This window comes from Mus musculus, chromosome 1 (genome assembly GCF_000001635.26).
Source record: "Mus musculus strain C57BL/6J chromosome 1, GRCm38.p6 C57BL/6J".
Lineage (NCBI taxonomy): Eukaryota > Metazoa > Chordata > Mammalia > Rodentia > Muridae > Mus > Mus musculus.
In genome coordinates, this window is record NC_000067.6 from 53,831,902 (window position 1) to 53,850,948 (window position 19,047).

Here is a 19,047-nt window from a genome sequence, read left to right on the forward strand (position 1 = left end):
TCTGATGGTCCTACATAGCCCACATAAAGGTCTTAAGTGACTCCGCAAAGGGTCCCACAGGTCAGATATAAAGATCAACTATGCCTACAGAGCCAGAAAGGTGTACTTAAGGAATACAGAAAGACACTCCAATAAATCTTAAATGGAGAGTTCATTTTTGAAAGCACATGAAATACAGGCAACCCATGTAAGTACCAATGCCTAGTCAGGACTACTGACAGACATCTTGTAGTCTTCCCTTCCATCAAATTTCAAGGAAAACACATCTCTAAAATATTATTCACATTCTCTCTGTTTCAAAACATCAATTACAGTTTTAAAATCTAAAGAGGTCTTAATTTTATATTAATTAAAATTAAATAATTTAATATTCAACCCAAGGATAACATTCAAATGCATTCCATGTAAAATACATTCTCATATCTCTACATATATCTAAAGATTCTCACATCTTGTATGAGAATTTGAGTTGGAAATAAAAAGATTGTTTACAGCATATAAATGTTTCTCATAGTCTACAAATGAGGACCTCTTAATCTGTAGTTGGCAGAATTTTGCACTATATGCCTTTAGCTTTAGTTGCAGTTGTAGTTAATCTTTGTACTTGAGCTTACTACAATTTAGTTAAATCACCCAATAAGACACAAATACTAACATGTGATCTTAGTCATGGCATTAACTTTTCCCCAGCCAATAGCCTTCAGTTAGCATGTAACAGACCTGCCCAAAAACTTCTTCATTCACAGTGAACGTGAGGTCCAGGATGTCATGGATGTCATTGTCTTTCATCCACTGAAGGCTCTGGTGGAACTCCTCATCAAGGTATTCCAGATCACTCAGGTCACACAGGCTGAGATGACAAAGAGAAGCAAGCACACAGGCCTTGGTATTAGCAAATCCCAGAATCACAAGGAAGGAGGCTCAGGCTTCATGACAAGAGAAAGACCCATTCAATAGGCTGTGGTAGTTGTGATGTTGGTGAGTTCAGCAATCACACTACTGAAATAAGTCAGATACATGGTATATGTCCTTCAATCTGGGATAACTACTGAAATAAGTCAGATACATGGTATATGTCTTTCAATCTGGGATAACTACTGAAATAAGTCAGATACATGGTATATGTCTTTCAATCTGGGATAACTACTGAAATAAGTCAGATACATGGTATGTGTCTTTCAATCTGGGATACAGAAGATGCCTTAGGAAGCACTTACCTATCTTTTATCTCAAAAACAGAACCAAAATGTACAAAGAATGGCTGTCATCTACATGGTCATCTACAACCACAGCTAGTTCTAGAACTGGAACAAGTTGACAACTTGCACTTGTACTCTCTTTAGCTACGATATCCTATCAAGAATTATTGTTCTCATAATTTGAAATAATTTATTGATTTTTCTATTGTGTATAAGCTATGTTTTTCACTTGTCTTTTCTAAAAAGACTAGATACTATAAGTATTTCATGGTTCTTATTCTACTACTCTAAAAATAGTAAGCCAAAGAACTCTTTCATAATCGCAGTTTCCTATACCTCACTCCACTACTGTTTCTTCTTTTCTCTGCAGTGACAAGATCTAAGAGTTACTATTATGTGCCTTGGTGTAAGGTGGTAGTAATTGAACTGCTACAGCTATGTTAAAATTCCCTGCCCTTTAGCTCTATTTCAAGGATTGTCTTGTTTATTTTATTTATTTGTTTGTTTATCTTATTTATTTACTTATTTGGCATCGAATGTGCACCATGCATATTAATAACTACTTAATGAACTTGCTGCTCTTGAAGGGAAGTGGTCTTGGGGAGACAGGTACACTGTGAATAAGTTAATATAAAGTACAGGTGGCATCACAGAGTAGAGAGTGCTAAAATTCATGCACAATTTAAAATACATGTTACTGTCAATCAATGATTGCTAAGACTGGACATGGTTATCTTCCAACACCTGGGAGGTGTGGGTAAGGACTGTGAGCCCAGTCTGGGACATAGAGTAAAACTTTTGTCTCAAAAAGGAAAAGGAAGAAAAGGTAAACAAAACCAAGAGCTATCAGAGGAAGTGAGCCAAGAGGGACATTTGCGTTGACTTGGACATTCAGGGAGACATATTATAGAGATGATGCCTGTACTAAATCTTTCAGGACTATGATATTTAGAGATAGAAATGGAATGGGCTAGAGAGGAAACAGGAGAGGAGAGAAAAGAGGAGATAACAATAAAAACAAAGCTAAAGGCATAGAGTGCAAAATCCTCCAAGCCCATGGAGAGTCTTGGAATACTGAACATAAGACACTCTTAACAGCCTAAGAATGAGGACAGAAAAGTAGTTGGAAGTGAGTTGTCAGTGCCACTCTAAGAGTCTCAGTGATTCAGGCTCAAGACAAGGAATGATGTAATCAGATGTGGGTGATGATCTATAAAGAGGTTTTCTGGAAGATACTGAAAAGATTATCTAAAATGGGATGGAAATCAATTATCAGACTACTTCAGCAATGTGACCAAAGTAAATGTTCTAGTGAGGGAAAGGCTATTAAGAGTACAGAGGCAGGAACACAGAAATTAGTAAAGGGTTATACTGGAAAGGAGTATAAAGGAGGATAATCTAAAATAGGGACGGCAAATGAATTCATGACACAGGCCAACTCTGATAGGGACCATGATGCCTGAATTCATCAACTTTTAGTGAAAGGAACTGAAAAGATTTAAGGTCACATAATTTCAATGGGAAAAAGTACATGTTCTTTCAATGGGGCCATAAATGAGAACCCTCTGTTTCAATGGGAACAGAGACAGGAAAGAATGCTTTGATGGTTAATACTGTAAACTGACAGGATCTAGACTCACCAACGGGATCATTTATGGGTATGTCTATGGTCAGGGAAGGGGACAGGGAGAAAAACCTTATCTCAGACAGATTGTAGAAATTTAGACCTTGATCTCATATAAGAACAAGGCAGGGGATAAGGAAGGAACATTCTCTCAATAGATAATAATAATAGTTTAGATTGCTTTAATTGCTTTACATTGTTTTATTTATCAAAATGCAAGTCGTTATATGTTTGGTGGTTATGGTATTAAAAATCCTCTGTGAGAGAGGTCAAAATAGAGTGGGCCTAAAGAGAAAGGAGGTTGCTAATTTGAATCAATCTATACCTTTGATGATTTTGGGATGCTAGACTGAGGACATGCTATTTTGGGAGAGAGGCTTTGTATTTGTATTAATAGGAAAGAAGAAAATACTTTGAACCCCTTCCAAAGTGATATGAATCAGATATGATAGGAGAAGACCCCCTGAAGATTTTTTGGCTAAAGACAGAAAAGAAAAATTCGAGAAAATCAAACAGGACATATTCATATATTGCAGAATGTGCAGCTCTGATGAAATTCATTCTCGGGAACACCAAAATGACCTATTGGTCCAGCTCCCTGCCTCCTGAAGCTGTTTCCAGAGACTTGCTCCCAGAACAGCTTCAGAAATAGCTGGTGATTCCTCATGACCTCAGTTCATCCAGAGTTTCAGATGGATCCGGTCAAAACTTCAGTCAAGCCCTGAGCCTTCTAAGCATACAGAGACTGGATAAGAGACACTAAAGCGAGCTTTCTTAAGTCTAATCAAATTTTCCAATTTTCTTCTCCTTCCCCACACATGTAAAAAAAAAAAATTATGTGTATATGTGTGTGTGTGTGAGAAGAAGCCATAGAGAACTGTCATCCCTATTCCTTGGGTTTGAGTATCTGCTTATAGTTATTTTATAAATTATAGCTAGGTTGTCATTTTAAGAGATAATTTGGAAATGGTCATAATTTTGAACAGGAAGGAAACTAAATAGACTTGATGATTTCTGTCTTTCCTTTCCTCTTCTCTATCCTTTCTTTCTTAGGTAAAAGGAATGGGGTTGAAGGGGAAAAGGGGGAATAGAATAATATTATAAAAATTATATATGAGACAGATTGCTAAATTTATTCTTAAACAAAACATTATATAGCCATAATCTTACATTGACAGACAGCTTTATAACTAATGTAAAATTAAAGTTATAATTTCTTATACTGGTACAGAATTTATACATTGATACAAATTTAAGGTTTTCTTTGTTATTCTCTGTATATTGATACAAAATTTAAAATTAATATTGTTACTCTCCGATACTCTCATTGTGCCTATGCAAATCATTTAAGACTCAGTCCTTCTAATAGCTGCTATCACAAACTGTTTAAGTAATATAATGTAAGTACCAGATAGTAAAATCATGGTTATATTAGATTCTGAACTAGTTATAACAAAATGTTTTCAATACTATTCAAATAGAAATAGCTAAGAGTAGTCAAGGTTTAACAGTTCAGATATACTAAATATTGACAGTCTTCAAAAACATCAAACATCCACATTTAAATTCATTATTTAAATATGACATTTAAATTCATTATTAATAAATTTTTTGACTGGGAGACATGTCTACTTCTGGCAGATATCCTTCACAGTTCAAAGAAGATATTAAACATCATAACCTCTATATAGAGTTGCTCCAATTGTGACAAGGTAGCCACTGGACAAAAATTGCCCTAATTCATCTACAGACAAAAAATATATTGTCCAGGAAAGGACATAAAATGTGATATAGTGAACAGCTTAGCTCTGCCAAGAGAAAGTAAGGTAGTCCTCATATTCCTGCTTTACTAAGGTCTGTCAGATGGTTCTGGGCCAGAAGGCTAAAGAGAGATGCTTCAGTGTTTTGAGGAATAGGGGACTGTCCAGGTGTCTCTACAAACTTGTTTAAGTTTTCAAAACTGTGTTTTTTTAATTCCTATATATTATATTCCTAAATATTCAGGTAATATTTAATTTGTTCTTAGATCTCTGATGGTATTAAAGACTAGACTTTAAAAAAAAGATTTATTTATTTTATTTATATAAGTATACTGTAGCTGTCTTCAGACACACCAGAAGAGGGTATTGGATCCCATTAACAGATGGTTGTAAACCATCATGTGGTTGCTGGGAATTGAACTCAGGACCTCTGGAAGAGCAGTCAGTGCTCTTAACAACTGAGCCCTCCAGCCCTTTAGTTATAGTCTTATAATTAAACTTAAGTTGTTTAACATTTTAAAAGATGATCTAGATTTAATAGGATGGTTTTCTGATGGTAATGCAAATTAAAATCAAAACATAATTCAGATCTAAAATTATAAACTCTTCAAGTTAAGCTAGATGTTAGAGTAATGTACCTAAATGGTCAAAATTGATAGACTAGATATTATTAGTATATATCATACACTATAGTTTATGTAACTATTATAACTATGCTCAATATATATCTGAGAGGAAAGGCCTTTTTAATGGATGAAAAGAGGGAATTTTTGTGGATTTGGCCTAATGCTACTTACGCCAACTGGGTCCCCAAAATTGCACGAGAATCCGTATGAAAGATGCTAATGGTCCCTGTCCCAGTTGGTTTTGATTGGTAAATAAAATTGCTGGCGGCCAATGGCTGGGCTGGAAGACAGAGGCAGGATTTTTAGGATTCCTGGAAAGGGTCAGGAGAGGAGAAAAGAGAGAACTACTATGCCAGGAAAAGGAGTAAAGACCAGGCCTGAGAAGTGCAAGACAGAGAGACAGCCAACAAGTAAGAACCCAAGAAGAGCAGCCCCAGGACCCCTGTTTAGGGCAATAAAGATGGAATATAGAGTTTAGTAAATAATAACTCAGGAATATCGAAGGGGGTGTGTGTTAGTCACATAGAGGTTTGGGAGTGGTCTAAGCACTGAATTGCTTAAGATATATTAAAATATAAGGCTACATGTATATATATCTTTCTGTCAGGAACTCAGAACATTGGGTTGATTAGAGAAGAGATTAATTGGTAACTACAACAGTCCACATGAAAGCTTCTGAACACCAAGGTTAAGGGCAAATCATAGGAAAGGCCACAGAGGAGCAAGAAGGTGAACAAGGGGGAGAACAGAATCACATGTGCCAGCATAGGAAAGACCCAGGGAAACTTTTAGTTCTGATTGTCTCTGCTACCCCAGAGTTGAATATTAATATGAGAAATAGCAATACAGTCTAAGATAGGGCTAAAAGGCATTTATCCACATCTCCTGAATGGAGGAAGAGAACGCAGACTAACTCATGGGGAGGTTGTGATTTACAGTAAATGTGATCACTGGGTATCCCTCTCACAAAACCCAATGAAGCTATGAGAAGAAGATAATGAACTGCAAAGGTGAGAGGGTGCCCAGAGGAACCGGGAAAGCAGGAAATGGTCCTTGCTGCCCAGAAGGAAAGTTTTCCTACTGAGTACACTGAAGCCTCATGGGAAACATTCTGTTGGCTTTCATTTGAGGTCAGGACTTCTACTTTAGAGAACACAGGTCCAAGGGCTTGATAGGAGGATGTGCCAGACAGCTCCCAGCCATGACTCAGTACTTGTCTACTTTGCAAGTTTAAGTCTACCCATCCCCCAACAACTGTCTTGTAAATGACTGCACACTGACTAAGGAACAAAGTGGTTTTGCTTTACAGTGTACAGTAACCATCATCATTCAGTGTGGTAGAAACAAAGAAAAATTATGAATGCTAATTTTTCGTCTGTGTCCATATACTGCCGTTTTGATATAGAAAGGTCTCAAGTAAAGCAGGGCACTGCCTACATCTACCAAAGAAACCAAAACTAAAATGGAAATGAAAGGAAAGAAAATGAACTTGTGACCAAGAGTGAGCTGTTGGAAGTGTATGAAGCAAAAACACAACGTGTACTTCATAAAGGAGTGTAGGCCATGAGTCACCACGACTCACCCACAACTACTCTATTAACAATCAGCACGGATGCCACGAGAATCTAAGGGCTGTGTCTGAAGTAAAATTGTTTTAAAGAAGCACGCGTCACCACAGATGAGAATAAACTATTGGGGGAGGAACAGACCCAGGGCCTGCAGGTAAGCCTGAAGCATGACAACTATATTTGAAATTGTAGTCGCTTTTGAAATCTAAACCACTATTTACTCAACCACTGGTTTGTGATAGCATGCAGATAAATGGAGGCCTTGATAAACCTCTTCAGTAAAGCATTTTTGAGTTTGACATGCCGACCACACAAGCACAGAGGCACTCTTACATTCTGAGAAGAGCCTTATAGAAGGGTCGCGTGAAGAAGGCGTCCAGCAAGTACTGGTGTATGAGCGCAAGGCCGAGGATCCTCCCGCTGAACCGGAACCTATGAGGGAGAAACACGAGGTGGGTGAACCCCACTGGACAGTGTCTTCAGGGCTGTGTCTGCCCTCTAGAATGACTTTCAAATTCTTAGGCACTATAGTGTGTGTCTTCATTAGCCAGTGTTTAGATTGACTTGTGGAGGAAATCTGCTCCTCTGATATTTAGGGACACCTTAGCATTACTCCATGTCAACAATGTCACTCTGTACCCCCCCCCACACACACACACATGATAATATGAGTTCCCTCATTACCTTTTAGTGAAATTTCCCCCAAACCATTCCAAGAGCTAAAGACTTGGAAAGTTGGGAAAATGTCTTCCTTAGTTTCTGTGCATGAATATTAGTTGATTTCTCTAAGGCAAAGTAGGGGCAATCCCCTTTTGAGGAAAAGCCCTTATTCAGATGGAGAAGGTTCTTTGTTCTCTCTCAAGCCTCACTCCTGATGGTAAATACCATCATTCACAAAGTATACAGACAGACATTGGTGGGGGCGGGGGAGGGGGGCTTTCCTCATGAGACACTCTGTTCTCTTAAAATTTCAAACTGCAATGCTATTCTGAATCATCTTGGAAACTTTACCATATAGATCTGTTAGGACTGGGTTTTCTGCCTGAGGTACACAAATGCCTTCTCCACGAGTACCTGGGGCAAGCTCTTCTAAGTTTGATGCCTTCAACAGTACTGTGGGGTCTGTCATTTTAGTTTTGGGCAGGCTTTGTGAGGTCAGGGCCAGCAACTTTTGACCCTCTTTATTTCCACTTACGTTAGCACAGCTGTAACTGCCAGAGTTAGGAGGCCTCTGAATTTGTAACGAAACAAGAAGTTAATTTGAAGAGTAATTCCTGAAAGCTAATGCTTTTCACTGTCAATAACCTCATGACCCAAAGAACCTTTCTCCACTTCTGGTTTTTCTTTGTTAGTATCAGTGAAAATGAATATGAACCGATCAATAGGGCTTATGTAAATATTTAAAGTCTACAAATGCAGGGATTACAAAGAGTATAATTTGGGATTTTTCAAAATAAATACCTCCAGATGGGAATGTTAAAATCGTCTCCCTTGGTTTTGGGTGATATAGTAAGAAAAAGGCAAGTTCAGCTCCCAAACTTGAAGTGGCTTAAATGTGCTGGTGAGAGGGTGAGGGGGCACTGCCCTGATTCCCCATTCACAGGCTTGGTCTGCAGCTTTCCTGGGCCACCACTATGCCCCCACCATGCTCACCTCCCTCCCCCCAGGGCCAGCCATTTCCCCAGGCAGTTAGAGAAGCTGCCTGACCTCTGCCAGAGGGACTTGGGGTCTTGCTAAGAAACTAATCATCTGTAGCATTTTCCCAATGGGATACAGCTTCTAAATTCTACCCAACTCACTTAAAGTTGATCTTATGCAATGTAATCAGTTATCAGTTGAGGGGCTGCCTGTAGAATTAGGTTTGACAAGCAAAATAAATGCCAAGTGAGGTATATAACTGATAATGTGATTTTTATACAGGAGGCAAAAAAAAAAAAAAGTTAAAAGAAATGTAGCTTGCTTCCTTTGGAGGGACGGATAGTTAGCATCACAGAAAATTAAATGAAAACAACTGTTACAGAAAGAAACCCCTTACCATTCATGATGATTGTCTACAAAGGCAGACATGGGACTTATTTGCACTGTATATGTGTCATTGGCTGAATATTCAAATAAGCCGTAATAGGGGTTAAAGAGCTCTCGGGATACCAGGAAGAAGAACTCTCTGGATGGCCCACTGTAATCCAACCTGCAAAGAGATCCACATAAAGAATAATGAGCTTTTACTTTGTCTAGGTATTAGGCATATTTTCTCCTTTGTTTAACATTGTAGAGGATGCTCACTACAGAGACAGTCCACTACCAAGGCTATCTAAACAAAAGTGAAAAAAAATACATTCTGATCTCAGTATTGACCCGAACTAATGAACTAGACATTTATACAACACATATCCAAAACTCCAACTACCCATGAGATAATGCAAACAAGAACCAGATACTCACCATATACAAACACACACATATGAAAATTTTACATGTCCAAAGCAAGACCACGGGGAAGGGAGTGTCACGGGAGCATTTCCTTCTTACAGAGGAAAGCAGCTGCATCCACTCAAAGGACAAGACGACTGCAGGGATTTTTGGAAATTTTCTGAATTAAGGGAAGCTCCCTAGGGAGCTGAGAGGCAAAAAATGGAGTGAGTGGGTACAAGTGAAAAGTGTAAATTAAAAAAAAAAAAATCACCATGGAAAATTACAGATGAGGAAAAGGAAGGCACACAAAACTTGCTAAGGAAGGTCCCTGGGCAGGCTGGAACACTAGCACTCAGACTACGCTGTAAATTCCACTTTAGTTGTAATAGCTTCAGAGGCAGCAGGACGTGGAGTGGAAGATGGTTCTGTGTTTGGGGAATGACAAGTGGCCAACAATGCCTAAGGTGTGTAAGTGTGTGTGTGTGGGGGGCACGTGCACGTGTGCACCGTATTAAAGAGAAGTTTGAAATGTAAAGCAACTTGATATGCTAAACTTAAAATGAAAAATAAAAAAATACATCAGCCCTTGGATAAAAAGTACACACACACAGATTCGAAGATGGGGGTGGGGAGTTGCCAAACACTTTTGTTTGCTTTGTCTTTCCCACCACCTCTATCTCTTTCCAGATCTATTATTTGGGCATTATTGCAGTGTGTGTGTGTGTGTGTGTGTGTGTGAGAGAGAGAGAGAGAGAGAGAGAGAGAGACAGACAGACAGACAGAGACAGAGAGACAGAGAGACAGAGAGAAAGACGCAGAGGCTAGAGGCCAAATATTCAGGTGACACCCAACTTTGTGAGACAGGCTCTCTCATGGTCTTGAGTTCACCAAACAAGCCATGGTCAGTGACCAGTAAGCCCCAAGGATCCCACCTGTCTCTGCCTCCCAGTGGGAGGATTATAAGTGTGAGCTAACAGGCTTGGACCTTATAACAAGTGTGAGATCTGGGGACTGAACTCAATTGTCATGTTACTTACTAAGCTTTCTTTCTAGAGCTTCTAATTCTAACTCACTATGGAGCTCTGCCTAGGCTGGCACTCACTATGTAGATCTCAAATTCCACACTCACAGAGATCCACCTGCTTTTGCCTCTACACACCGGGATTGAAGGCATGCACTATCTCACCTGGCCTCCATAACTGTATTTTTTAAAAATGAAATGGGATCATCTGAGCCTTGTCCAGTGATGGAATTTTATCATGTAGAAACTAATCCTGCTATAGGCAAAAGAAAGATTTGGAAAAATAAAAATGTAACCCAAAAATGGCCTTTTTATGTAGTGTTAGCAAAACTGAATTTGAATAGTGTGGACTTCATCTCTTCCCATACTGATTTCCATTTTTGTCATACCTGACTATAGATGGCATTATTTTATATATCTGACTATAGATACCATCATCTCTGATTTTTTTCAGTGCACACTTGCCTTATATAACATTTATGAAATGTCCATGTGCTATTTCAATGGTTACCTAATATACATTAAAAGAAACCTAAGTACAGTTAACACTGCCCAGCACAGCATGGGCAAAGACTGTAAATTCCTAAGTTTAAACTTACAATATACCTACAGGAAACCTGCTGGGCAGAAAAGGGCAGGCACATGCAACTCTTAGGGCCAATCAGGTTTTATACAATGACATGGTGTCCCTGTGCTCTGGGGTAACTGCATGTGAAAAGGTAAATTTGTAGCTCCAGGATAGGCTAGAAGGCCATGCTTAGGCTTCTCTAGGGCCACACAGAGGTACCTAGAAGCTCAGACTACCCCCATCATGCAACCTTTTTGTGGCTTCTTTCTACTCTCCTAGTTCTAGATTCTGAGGCGAGGCCAACAGCAGCAGACACCTTCTTCTACTTGGATGTCTTTTGCACACAATCCTCCAACAAACATTGAAATCCCAGTTGCAGTCTAAGAATTAATGTAGGTCTTCAACACAGAACAGTTTTCAACAATCTACTCCTGTTAGGACTCTATATTTGGCCACCACAGTCTCTCTTGTTTCTGTGCCTTTACCTGGTCTCTACTCCTGAGCAGATCACCTCCTTTCACCTCTCTATGCACAGGTGGGGGTTCCCTGCTCTCCTGGAACTGACCGCAACCCTGAGATGTGGTGAAGGAGCTAAGTCTGGACGATTTCCTTCACTAAACCAGGGTGAAGTCATCCCACCTCTTGAGGAAGCCACTTCTTTTTGTTTACTCTTAAAGAGCTAGTCTGCTAAATCCCCGAGGCTCACATCCATAATGTTTGACTCCTAGTCTCCCCATTCTCTCTATGTCATACAGAAGCATCTTGTCAGATACAGCTTCAGAACAGGATGCAGGCTTTAGACATTTCTCTCCAGGATTCCATTTTTGTAAGATCTAGTTCCTATGTTTTTCCATAGTGGGGGGGGGGAGCGGGGGGAGGGGGGACGTGACATCAACTGTAATGGCTAATTGTGGTTGTCAACTTGACACACATGGGAAGAAAGAACCTCAAGTGAGAAACCAGTCTCCACCAAATTGGCCTACAGGCATGTCTCTGTGGTATTTTCTTGACTGTTGATTGATGTGGGAAGGCCAAGCCCCTCTAGACAATGCCACTTTTGAGTAGGTGGTCCAAGTAGTGTAAGATAGATGACTATAACTCTGAAAGCAAGCCAGTAAGCAGCATTCCTCTGTGATTCCTGCCTCCAACTCCTGCCTTGAGCGAGCTCCTGCCCTGGATTCCTGTGATGAGGGGCTAGAATTTGTAGGATAAAATAAACCATTTCCTTCCAAAAGTACTTTTGATCGTGACATTTATCATGACAACAGAAATGAAGCTAGAACACCAATTGTCAAAGACGTCACGGAAGTCATTTTGTCAAATTTCCTCACTTTTTACAGCAAAGACTGAGGCAAAGTAGTGAGCTGAATCAGGGGAGTGTTGTGATGTGGTACCAGGTCTCAGACCCTAATCAGGTATCCTAATTTCAAGTTTAAGGTTATTTCATGAGCCATACCCTTTAGTAAATGCTAGCTGTTTATCAAGATTAAAACGATATTGCTTATAGAATGGGGCTTGGTAAACTACATCAGTAGGGCAAATCTGCCAAAGCCCTGGTTTTGTAAGTAAGACTATACTGAAATGCACTGTTCTGGCTTGTGTATAGCCTGTTGCTAATAGCTGATAAAATGCTGAGGTGCGTACGTGCCATAGAGAACGTACGATGGGCAAAGTCTAAAATTGTTTACTATCTGTCTCTTTATAGCAATGTGTTGCCAACGGCTGCTGCTACAGAAACAAGGAGGAGGGAAACAGATTATTAAAATATCTAGCTTACTATAAATCTTTAGTGAGATTCCTCCAGGGAGACATAAACACTCTCTGACTTAATATGATTGCCCCTCTGCTGGGCTCTCCACATTGCAGATATCCTGAGTATATCAGGATCACAGAGAGCTGAAACATCAGGAAAAAGATAGAATGATCCTGTTTTCTTTGAGATGACTGGTATAAGCAAAGTTGGCTCTACTGTGGATTTTCCATTAAAAATTAGACAGTGGTCCCTAAGATTTAACTCTAAGTATTTCAATAATACTGCACTTATCAGAGTACATTCTGATGACTTGTGTGTGTCGGCCTCCTTATACATAAATTTAGACTTTGCCCTCACTGAAAATTAGTGACCCTTGTGCTGGACAGTTTTATGTCAACTTGATGCAAGCTAAAGTTATGTGAGAGGAGGAACCTCAATTAAGAAAAGAACTCCAGAAGATTAGGCTACAGGCGGGCCTGTAAGGCATTTTCTTAATTAGCGATTGATGGGGGAGGGCCTAGCCCATTGTAGGTGGGGCCATCCCTGGGCTGGTGATCCCGGGTTCTATAAGAAAGCAGGCAGAGCAAGCCTTGGAGAGCAAGGCAGTAAGCAGCACCCTCCAGGGCCTCTGCATCAACCCCTGCCTCCAGAATTCGGCCCTACTTGAGTTCTTATTCTGACTTCCTGTGGTGATGATGAACTGTGATGTGGAAGTGTAAGCAAAAATAAACCTTTTCCTCCTCAACTTGCTTTTTGATCGTGGTGTTTCATCACCACAATAGAAACCTAATTAAGACACTTCTTTTTGCATTATAAGTTCCCAGAATGATACTCAGTAGAGGCTCTATAAACATTGCTGAGTTGTGACTAGAGCTCCCTGATGCTCACTTGAAGAAAATCAGCATAACTTACATTGTTATTTGGCATCTGGCAGTGTGAACAAATGTAAGCCAGTTTACCCTGAGATGGTGGTACATTAATGCAGTGCCACGAGCAAAAGGTGCCAATCCCTAAGATATGACTCAATCTGAAACCACTGTCAAACAAGTGAGTTGGCTTAGAAAGTTCACTATGTAATATCTTCTAACATGGTGAAGTTTGTTAAGACAACAATGACCTTTCTGACTAGTTCCTCTTGTGGTTAAAGACAAGAGTATATTCTCTGAGGAGTTGAGCTGAAAAGCAAAACTCACCTCAGGAGAAAAGAAAACAAATAGCTCTTTTAGAAACAAAAGTACGTTGAACGTTGAACTATTAAACTTTTTAATCTTTCTCTCCTCCCCACCCCTGCCTCCCCAACCCCTCCTCCCCCTCCCTCCCTCCTCCTCCTCCTCCTCCTCCTCCTTCTTTTTCAACTCTTGATGCATGGATAGAATCACTCCAAAGCTAAGATAGTCTTTCTACTTTACTTTGTTTGTAACTCCAAATGTAGAACTGCATATTTAGGGGTATGTTGTGGGATGCAATTTCTATCTATGTTTAGAAATTCAGTGAACATGTTCCAGCAGGGCCTGCAGTCACGAAGCTCCTATAACGCCTTAGCAACCTCGTCCATATAAATAGTTAATGTGACTCATATCACAGAGATCGTTTGTTACATTCCTGTTTTGCCGGTTAGGTTGGTTACATGGTTAAAGACTTGGCAAGGAAACACAGAAACTCTGGACAACGGGTGTGTAGCCACAAAGCAGCTGCATTTGAGGGCATTTCTGAGTAAGCACAGATGTCAGTAGAGTGGCCATAGTGTCTCAAGCCCTACCCGCTGACAAAGCATTGTACCCACCATGGTGCTGCTGGCCTGGCACATCACGAGTTAGCAGCACCTGACATGGGTTAAAATAGTTAACTTTATTCTTCCATTCTTAGTATAACAAAAATTAACTGAAAACAAAATACTCCAATAGGAGCAGTCTGTAAAATGAGAGCAGACAATGGCCTCAGGAAGTCACACTACCTCTTACCCCAGGCTTGTCCAGGCACACGAGGCCTAGGCACCTTCTGATTCAACCACAGTTGAATTTGAATCAGAGCAGTGAGGCTAAGCTTCTGAGGCCTGGGAGTTAAGTGTGGAAATAGGACCAGACAAAGTTGCTCTTGGTGGTACCAAGCTAAAGCCTGGCTACAGCGCATCTTTCTTTGACAGGTAAAGATGATTCAGATGATGCAGCTGCTTCCTTGAAGAGGGCAAGCAGCAGCCCAAGTTCAACTGAAGTTCCACAGCTTTCCAGCTCACTCCCCAATCTGGTTATGTGTGAGCCATGCTGGGTAATTGATTAGCTGTGGAAAAGTAAACTATCTTAGATCATTTTCTTTCCTAGCTATTTTTATCTCCCTATCCTGGGGGAATACAGAAAGAGCTCAAAAGAAAGATGCTACAAACTAAAACTATTTGCATATGCTCCTCCCTAGTCTAAGTGTGGCTTGCAAGACTGATGACTGATGTCATCTTGACAGCTCTTTGCACATAATGAATTCATTCTTTCTTAAATAAAGGTGCCCTTCACAGAAGTGCCATGAAAACAAAAAGACGTGGACTAATCACTGAGCAAACATCCTCTCTTTGTCTACGACATTATTTCTTCACTATTAGGCCTGGATACCTTATCAAAACCTGAGTTCTAGTACCATGTGAACTTTGGTTGCTAGGATTATTAATTAACAGAAAGGATACACTGAAGACTCATATATAGCATTTCAGTCACTGTATACTATTAACCATATAGAAGCAACTCCTAGGCAGACTGAGGGTCATCAGAAATAGGCAACAAACCATTTCTCCTCACCTTTGAGCAAGGTTACTTTTTTGGTGATGTTACCACTGCTATACTCCCCTACCCTAACTTTCTAGGGCAAGATAACCATGGTAAGCTTGGTGGAAATTCTAGTGCCTAGAATACAACTCCCAGCTCTAGCCCAACTCAACTACTAATGACAAGACAGTGCTTAGACATTATCTACTTTTTGTAAAAAGCCAAGGCTAACACAAAATCATTTTAATAAAGAAATAAGTTGCTCTAATGTCTCTACATTAATAGGCGCAAGAATAATTTTTTGTTTTTTATGTTTTTATGGCTGAAGACAGGCATTTCTATTAGAAATACCTTAATTCTACCTCAAATAGCATCTGCAGTATTCTACAGATTCCTTTACTTCTAGAACAATCTATATATTTTGTTTCAGTTATATGTGCAGAAGTGGCATAAACCAAAGTTATTGTTTCTGTGAAGCTGCTAATCCACACCTTTTTTGGAAGACAAGTAAAGGCACTGTTATTAAAACTAGGTCCACTCTTCTTTATGCTTTGGTTTAACAAGATTGAGTGTGTCAGATTGGAAATGAAATCATTGAGATAGTATCAGTAATACCTCTAAAGTATTAATTAACCCCTCATCAGTAGTATAAAGTTGACACAAAATAATGATACTCTTTGTATGGCAGTAAATCAAGTCTATATATGTACTCCACTGACTGTAAGTGATGGAAGAGGCACACACAACTGACAGAAATCCAGAGAAGTCACTCATCTAACAACAAGGCAACAAGGAAACTCAAAAGGAACAGGCTAAATCTCTCCAAATCCTGACCAAATGTTTCCACTTGCTAAACCCATTATTTTAGAATTTTTTTGACTTATAAAAAAAATACAGGTCTTGCATAGCCTATATACATTATCTCATATCTGTACAGTACATTCCTTATCAATATAAATGATGGAAACACCAAGTAAGTCCTGTAGCCACACTTGATCTTATCATCAACTTTAGAAGCCAAGCTGCTTCTCAGTACCCTTCCATCATCTCCCTCCCATCATACTCTATGACAACAAAATCTCTGAGGCAATGGTTGTCTAAGTTGTTTTTCAGGAACTTGGAGCCATGTGTGTCTGTCTCAAGCCAGCAGAAGTGACCAACTGTTTACTTGAACCTCAGCAATGTGACTTAGTTGATGGTTTTAGATGACACCAGTAGTACCATTTTTCCTGAGCATGAGTCCTGAGAAGAGGGTATCTATGCCTGGAGTGGATCCTGCCCCATCTTCCCTCTCCCTATATCAGACCATGCTGGGTTTTTTGTCTCACCAAGATATCTAAATCCTACTGCTGTGCAGACAGATCTGTGACTCAGGGCACCACTTTCTTGGGAATAAACTCTCTTTTGCAAAACTTGGTTCAGTGATTGTCATAAATGGTGCCATGTTAAGGAAGCAATACTGCTGCATAACTATTAACAGAATGCATTCTTTATCCAATTTCATTCACTTTCACATGGTATCTCTTTTCTGCTCTATAATCTCATCTAGGAAGTGAAATGTATTTAGTCATCATGTATCTTCTTCACCACAACATCTCTTAAATTCCTCTTTTTGGTTTTTTTGTTTGTTTGTTTGTTTTGGTTTTAGTGTCCTCTATGATTTTCAATACTGGTGAGAGATTCTTACAATTTCCCTCAACTGTCATCTCATGTTTTTCCTGTGGATTGTCTATGATTACAGATTTGTGGAGGAAGTTCATATTGGTAAGGTGTTGTCTTCACTCAAAGGACACACTGTAAACATGACTTAAGACTGAGACAATGTCTGCCAGGTTTAACAAAACAAGCCCACTTTGCTACCCCCCTTCTTACTGTATTATTTGGGAAAAAGTTACTACACACTTCACCCTTATGAAATTCTCGAGTTATTTGGAGAGATTTTCCTTTCTCCCATTTATTTCATCATTTGATCATGTATTCAGTCACTTAAAATTACTGTTCATGCCGGGCGTGGTGGTGCAGGCCTTTAATCCCAGCACTTGGGAGGCAGAGGCAGGTGGATTTCTGAGTTCGAGGACAGCCTGGTCTACAAAGTGAGTTCAAGGACAGCCAGGGCTATACAGAGAAACCCTGTCTTGAAAAACCAAAAACCAAAAAAAAAAAAAAAAAAAATTACTGTTCAATATTTCTTCATTTTGTAGCTGAAATTATTCCCACTTTGGTTACTAGTTTCTGGGCTCTATCCTGTCCTTGCCCTCTCTGTTGGCATCAGAAACCTACACCTACACTACAGAAAGGGCACTGACAGGATAGAGCCTAGAAACCCAGTGTCAACAACTTGTGGGTAGAGGGAGTAGACAAATGGATTGTTTCTGATAATTGAAACCCTTCCCAGAACATCCTCTCTCCTTTTTTTCCTTTGGTGTCACAGGAAATAGACAAGTGACAGGGGTAGGAAGCACTTGATCACTAGTGGTCATCAAACAAGAAGGAATGTAGCTCTGCTCAGAAGTGATGCTATCAGATCAGAACATGGCAGCCCACTTCAGGATGATTGCACTCAACAAACGTCTGTGGCTACTCAAATGTATCCACTGCTAGGGCTTCTGAAGTGGATCAACGACATCTCAACGAACTGAGAAGACTGTGGCCCAAGCTAAAAGTACTGATGTACATAGGAAGACCCAGCTCTTGGGGGGCTCAGGTCATTTCAGCTTGAGAGTTCAAGGCCAGCCTGAACAAGACCAAGCAAGACCATGTGTTAAAAAAAAAAATGCCTGCCTGTGGTTTTATAATAAAGGAAGGCAGCTGGAGTTCTGGGAGAGAAAAATAATGTCAACCAAAGCAGACTGGTCCCGTAAGGAAATGCTTGGCATCCCTTGCATACCTGGGAAGAGGCTAACAACACTTGCCCATGGTTTCAACTGTGCACCTGCGTCTTTAAGCAAACTAACACAAGTTTACAAGTCCATTTACATGTGTACATTAGTCACAGTGGGCTGAAGGCTCAGGGAAGCTCAAGCCTGAGCTTCGTGTGTTCACTCACCACCTGGAATGCTAAAAACATTCCAAGGTAAAAAAAAAAAAAACCAAAAAAAACCCAGAATCCAGCCGGGGCTGTTTCTTAAATCCCAGTACCTTGCAAGAATACCTGAAGAAAGACTTAAGGCCTGGGCTTGGGTCTTGATTTTGCTATTCCCTAGTTCCATGGACAGGGAGTCATGTTGGGCTTTAAACCCCCACTCTATCTATCATATGATGAAGGACCACATTGGTTGGATATCACTGCTGTTGTTCCTGACTCTTCTTCATTACTGGATATGACTGAGAGGGTGTTCATAAAGTGATCCAAACTACTGGGCTTGGTAGCACAGGGTTGAAACCCTGGTTATAAGGAAGAGGAGACAGGAGAAGTGCAGTTTTCAAGGTCTCACTGGCCTATAGATTAACTCAAGGCCAGTTTAAGCATTCTGTTAAGACCCTCTCTCAAAACAAAAACTAGAAAGAGGTTAGGGATCTACCTCAGGGTGCTGGTCTAGCATGTATGCAAGGCCCAAAGTTCCTCGGTACAGCTGAATAAATAGATAACCAGGCCAACAGTGTCACACAGAACATAACCAGAGCTTAGATGACTACATAGTATTTTAAATTTAGTCTAGTAGCTACAGGCCAAAGAGCCAAGAGTCCTGAGATAGGAAGAAGTAGGGCCCATGGGGGATGTATCCAAGGCATTAGCAAGTGTTATGTCTACTGGGGTGCCACAGAC

The 19,047-nt window shown here is 40.1% G+C and overlaps 1 protein-coding gene and 1 non-coding gene across 8 annotated transcripts in view; one reads left to right on the forward strand and one right to left on the reverse strand.

Annotated features, from left to right (window-relative positions):
• The window catches only part of Hecw2 (HECT, C2 and WW domain containing E3 ubiquitin protein ligase 2), a 388,163-nt gene that overhangs the window by 25,030 nt on the left and 344,086 nt on the right, over positions 1-19,047 (reverse strand). For all 7 annotated transcript variants that reach the window (XM_006496067.2, XM_006496068.4, XM_006496066.4 and 4 more), the window contains 3 exons: positions 8,813-8,965; positions 7,111-7,209; positions 721-850 (listed from right to left, as the gene is read on the reverse strand). In XM_006496067.2, the coding sequence (XP_006496130.1) occupies positions 721-850; positions 7,111-7,209; positions 8,813-8,965 (382 nt within the window). The remainder of the gene's footprint in view (positions 1-720; positions 851-7,110; positions 7,210-8,812; positions 8,966-19,047) is intronic.
• Mir7681 (microRNA 7681) lies at positions 17,523-17,594 on the forward strand. The gene has a single exon (NR_106149.1). It is a non-coding gene; the product is annotated as a microRNA 7681 (primary transcript).